Raw genomic sequence first — 4,493 nt, forward strand, 5'->3', positions numbered from 1 at the left:
TCATTGTTGTTTGGCGGGTCTGGGCTGGGGATTCGAACCCGCCACCTTAGCTGTACGTGGCTGGCGCCTTAGCCGGTTGAGCTATAGGCGCCGAGCCCAAAAGGCTATTTATTATGAGTCCATTTATATGAATTATCAGAATTATCCACCAGAAAGTAGATTAGACTGCTTGCCAGGGACTGGTGGGAGGGGGAGGAGCCTTAGGGGACAGGGGACTGACCACGGATGAGGTTTCATCAGACTGATACCCAATAAGTGTTGTTAAATGTCACCTGTTCTCACTTCTCCCTTCTTACCACCCTTCCCCTTCTAGCTTGAGGGCTCCAGTTGCTCCTACCAGTGTTGGCAATGCCATGCTCAGTGTGCTCAACTGTGTACATGCTGGCATTTATAAACCCCCCTCTGCAGGAATCTTAAAGTCTACTCATCCCAGAAACCACCTTCCTGTTTTTAGGCCATTGGAGAAAATGGAGCAGAGTTTTAGTTTTAAAAAGTGTCTATATGTTGGGCTAGAGACTCAGACTCAGGAGACGGCTTATCTGTTGACCTGAAGTGATTTCCCCCTTAAGGGATCATATCTGGGCCTCTCCATGAATTCTGAGATTATAGGGGGTAGAGACAAGTTTGTTTTCTGGAAAGCCAATGTTCTGTGAACCCTAATACTTCCCCAGAAGCAATTCCTTAGCCAGGAGTAAAGCAGGCAGGGAGGCAAAGTCTCACCACTTTCCTCCTCGGCACAGCCTGGGGCTGGCTAGGTTGTCTGGGGAGCTGTGTCTGCAAGCTGAGTTTGTAGTTTGGCAAACAGCACTTGTACTGTTCCTGTACATGTAGAGGAAAACCTTTAAACCCCCACACACACTTTGGTGGAAGAAAAGGCAGAGATGTGGAAGGGAATCTTTTTTTTGCTATCACTGCCTAAGTTTCTGTTAAACTCCTGAGAATTTCATTCCCACAAGCAATGGATGTCCTTTCTCCAGCAATTCCACAGTTAGGAATATACAGTAGGAGATAAACAAAAGTGAAAAGAATATTCTAGAATAGTGTTGCCCAATGGAAATATAAGATGAGCCACATAGGTACTACTGAAATTTTTTTTTTTTGAGACAGAGCCTCAAGCTGTCGCCTTGGGTAGAGAACCGTGGCATCACAGCTCACAGCAACCTCCAACTCCTGGGCTTAAGTGATTCTCCTGCCTCCACCTTCCAAGTAGCTGGGACCACAGGCGCCCGCCACAACGCCCGGCTGTTTTTTGGTTGCAGCTGTCATTGTTGTTTGGCGGGTCCAGGGCTGGATTCGAACCCGCCAGCTCAGGTGTATGTGGGCTGGCGCCTTAGCTGGTTGAGCCACAGGCGCCGAGCCTACTGAAGTTTTTTGTAGCCACATCTTAAAAGGTAAAAAATAAAATAGTAAAATTAATTTTAATAGTTCCTTTTGCTTCTATATCAAAAATATCATTTCAACTAAGGCTGCCCAAGTTAACAAATAAAATACAGAGCATTGGCCAGATACGGTGGCTTATGTGTATAATGTATGTAATCTTAGCACTTAGAGAGGCTGAGGTGAGAGGATTATTTGAGGCCAAGAGTTTGAGAAAAGCTTGGGCAACATAATGACACCACAACTCTACAACAAGTAAAAAAATAAATAAATAATCGAAGTGGCACATGCCTGTGGTCCCAGCTACTTTGGAGGATGAGGCAGGAGAATGGCTTGAGCCCAGGAGTTAGAGGTTACAATGAGCTATGATGACACCGCTGCACCCCAGCTCAGACAACAGAGTGAGACTGTCTCAAAAATAAAACAACAACAACAACAAAAAAAAAAACCCCAAGAAAACAAAGCCCTCAGTTAAATTTCAGATGAACAATGAATAATTCTTTTGAACATAAGTTTATCTCTTGTAGTATCTGGGATATACTCATACTAAAAACATTATGTTTATCTAAAATTCAAATTTAACTGGGTATCCTTTTTCAAAATCGGCCAACAAGAATTTCAACATGCAATCAATCTAAAAATTAATGAGGTTTTGTGCTTTTTTGTACTAAGTCTTTGAATCTGTTGGATATATTATACTTATAGCACATTTCAATTTGGAATATCCACATTTCAGCATTCAATAGCTACATATGGTTAGTGTGTACCATTTTAGACAGTACAGACCTAGAATTTTCCTCTCAGTGTTTTGTTATGATAGCCAAAAAAAAAAAAAAAAATCATAAATTAGCGAAATGGCCCAAGGGCTGTTTAACTAACAATTAACATCAAGGGGTGCTAACCACTTTGTCCTAAGGGCTTTACCCGTATTATCTCATTTAGTCCTGCAAACCATGTGAAGAAAGGACTGCTGTAAACTTCCTTTGGTATTCAATGAATCCTCACCAATAAAAAAAATAAAAATAAAGGCTCAGTGTCCATAGCTCAGAGAGGAAGGCGCCAGCCATATACACAGAGGCTGGCAGGTTTGAACCCCGCATAGGCCAGCTAAAACAACAATGACAACTGCAATCAAAAAATAGCCGGGTGTTGTGGTAGGCACCTGTAGTCTCAGCTACTCAGGAGACTGAGGCAAAAGAATTGCTTAAGCCCAAGAGTTTGAGGTTGCTGTGAGCTATGATGCCACAGCAGTCTATGGAGGGCAACATAGTGAGACTCTGTCTCAAAAAAATAAATGAATAAAAATTAAAATCCCTCCTTTTGTACAAATGAGTAAAGTAAGGTCCAGGAAGCTTATGTAACTTGCTCCAAAAAGTGGTGAAGCTAGGTGTGGACAGATGAATAGTATAAAGAGGGACTAATACATATATAGACCAACTAGCATAGCCTTTAGAAGGACATACACCAAAATAACATCATTTCCTCTGGGTGGTGGATTTTGAGATAGGCAGTATTGGAAGTTTGGTCTCTACTGTCAAACCAACCAAACTTTCAGCACTTGGCTCTGTCCTAACAAGTGACTTTACCTTTGTAAGTCTCAGTTTCCTCATCTGTAAAATAAGAGTCGTAACTGCTCACCCCACAGTCTAAATAAGATAAGGGAAGTGGAGAACTAGGCTACAGCCACCCATTCCTTAAGTCCTCCGCGATAAAACTATTACTGCTCTTCCTAGTGTCTTGTCCTTTCCTGTTTGATTAGACATGTTTATGTCGACCATCGATCAGTTTTATAAAGAGAAAAAAGTTACTTTCAAAAGAAAGGAGAACAGTCCAAGAAGCAGCTGGAGGAAAAGGAAGGAAAGAAGCAAGAGAGTGAGGGGAGGAGAGAAAGAAAATCCACCCAACAACAGCAGGGAGAGATAAGGCATTGGGGCCCTACAACTTTCAGAGTGACCACCAGAGGGCACTGCTTGCAGTTTTTCACAGCTGGGTAAAATAAAAAAACCAAAAACTTGGAATGAACAAATCACCAAAATCATTCATCTTAACTGAGGTGCTCACTCTCAAGAACTCTGCTACCTGAAAAGTTGCCAACAACTTTGACTTTTTAGTTGCCTATAGGTGGTGTGAAAGACAGTGGGAAGCAGTCTCCCAGCTGTGGGCAGTCTGGGTCTTACCTTTGGAGTCTTCTTTGGCCAAGTGACCACAGGGACCCCAGTGATGGCCAGACTGGGGTCATCATCCGCATGCTCCTTCAGGACATTCTGTGGCCAAACAAAGGAGCCATATTAGCCCAGAGTGAAGGGGAGGTCTCTGAAGGGGGGTTGGTTGGATGTAACCCAGCAAAAGACTCAGTACTCTCCACAAAGTCAAGCCCTGCCCACTACTTCATCATCACTCACACATTCAATAGAAAACAAACCACCAGGGTACTCTGGGGTCTTCAAAACATGCAACATCACAATTTCCAAACAATATATATATATATATTTTTGAGACAGAGTGTCACTTTGTCACCCTTGGTAGAGTGCTGTGGTCTCATGCCTCACAGCAACCTCAAACTGTTGGGCTCAAGCATTCTTCCTGGCTCTGCCTCTCAAGTAGCTGAGACTACAAGGTACCCCCACGCCTGGCTAGTTTTAGTAGAGAAAGAGTCTCGCTTTTGCTCAGGCTGGTCTCAAACTCCTAAGTTCAAGCGATTCTACTACCTCAGCCTCTCAGAGCGCTTAGCATTACAGGCGTGAGCCATTGCACCCAGCCCAAAAAAGTTTTTTAAAAGCAAATCATACACCTCCCTCTAATTCCCACATATTTATTACCCATGATCACACTTATAAAACTAAACACTTATCCTGGGCATTACAGACTCTCAGGCACACAATTTCATTTGATTCTTACCAAGTACCCTGGGAGGGCTGGGCAATGACACCACACATCCTCCAATGTACACAAATTCAACTACGTACTTAGAGAAACAAATAAGCAAAACCTGTTCTACTGTGAGATCTAGACGTCTTCAAAAAGCCCTCACTCTATCACCTAAGCCCAAGAGCTGGAGGTTGCTGTGAGCTGTGATGCCACAGCACTCTACCGAGGGTGACAAAGTGAAACTCTGT

General features: G+C 43.2%; 1 protein-coding gene across 1 annotated transcript in view; it reads right to left on the reverse strand.

Moving 5' to 3' along the window:
• Positions 1-4,493, reverse strand: part of KDM2B (lysine demethylase 2B) — a 148,196-nt gene that overhangs the window by 58,076 nt on the left and 85,627 nt on the right. Inside the window, exon 12 of the mRNA XM_023516829.1 lies at positions 3,555-3,641. Coding sequence (XP_023372597.1) covers positions 3,555-3,641 — 87 coding nt within the window. The remainder of the gene's footprint in view (positions 1-3,554; positions 3,642-4,493) is intronic.

Source organism: Otolemur garnettii, unplaced genomic scaffold (genome assembly GCF_000181295.1).
Source record: "Otolemur garnettii isolate 467f Iridium unplaced genomic scaffold, OtoGar3 scaffold00099, whole genome shotgun sequence".
Taxonomy (NCBI): Eukaryota; Metazoa; Chordata; class Mammalia; order Primates; family Galagidae; genus Otolemur; species Otolemur garnettii.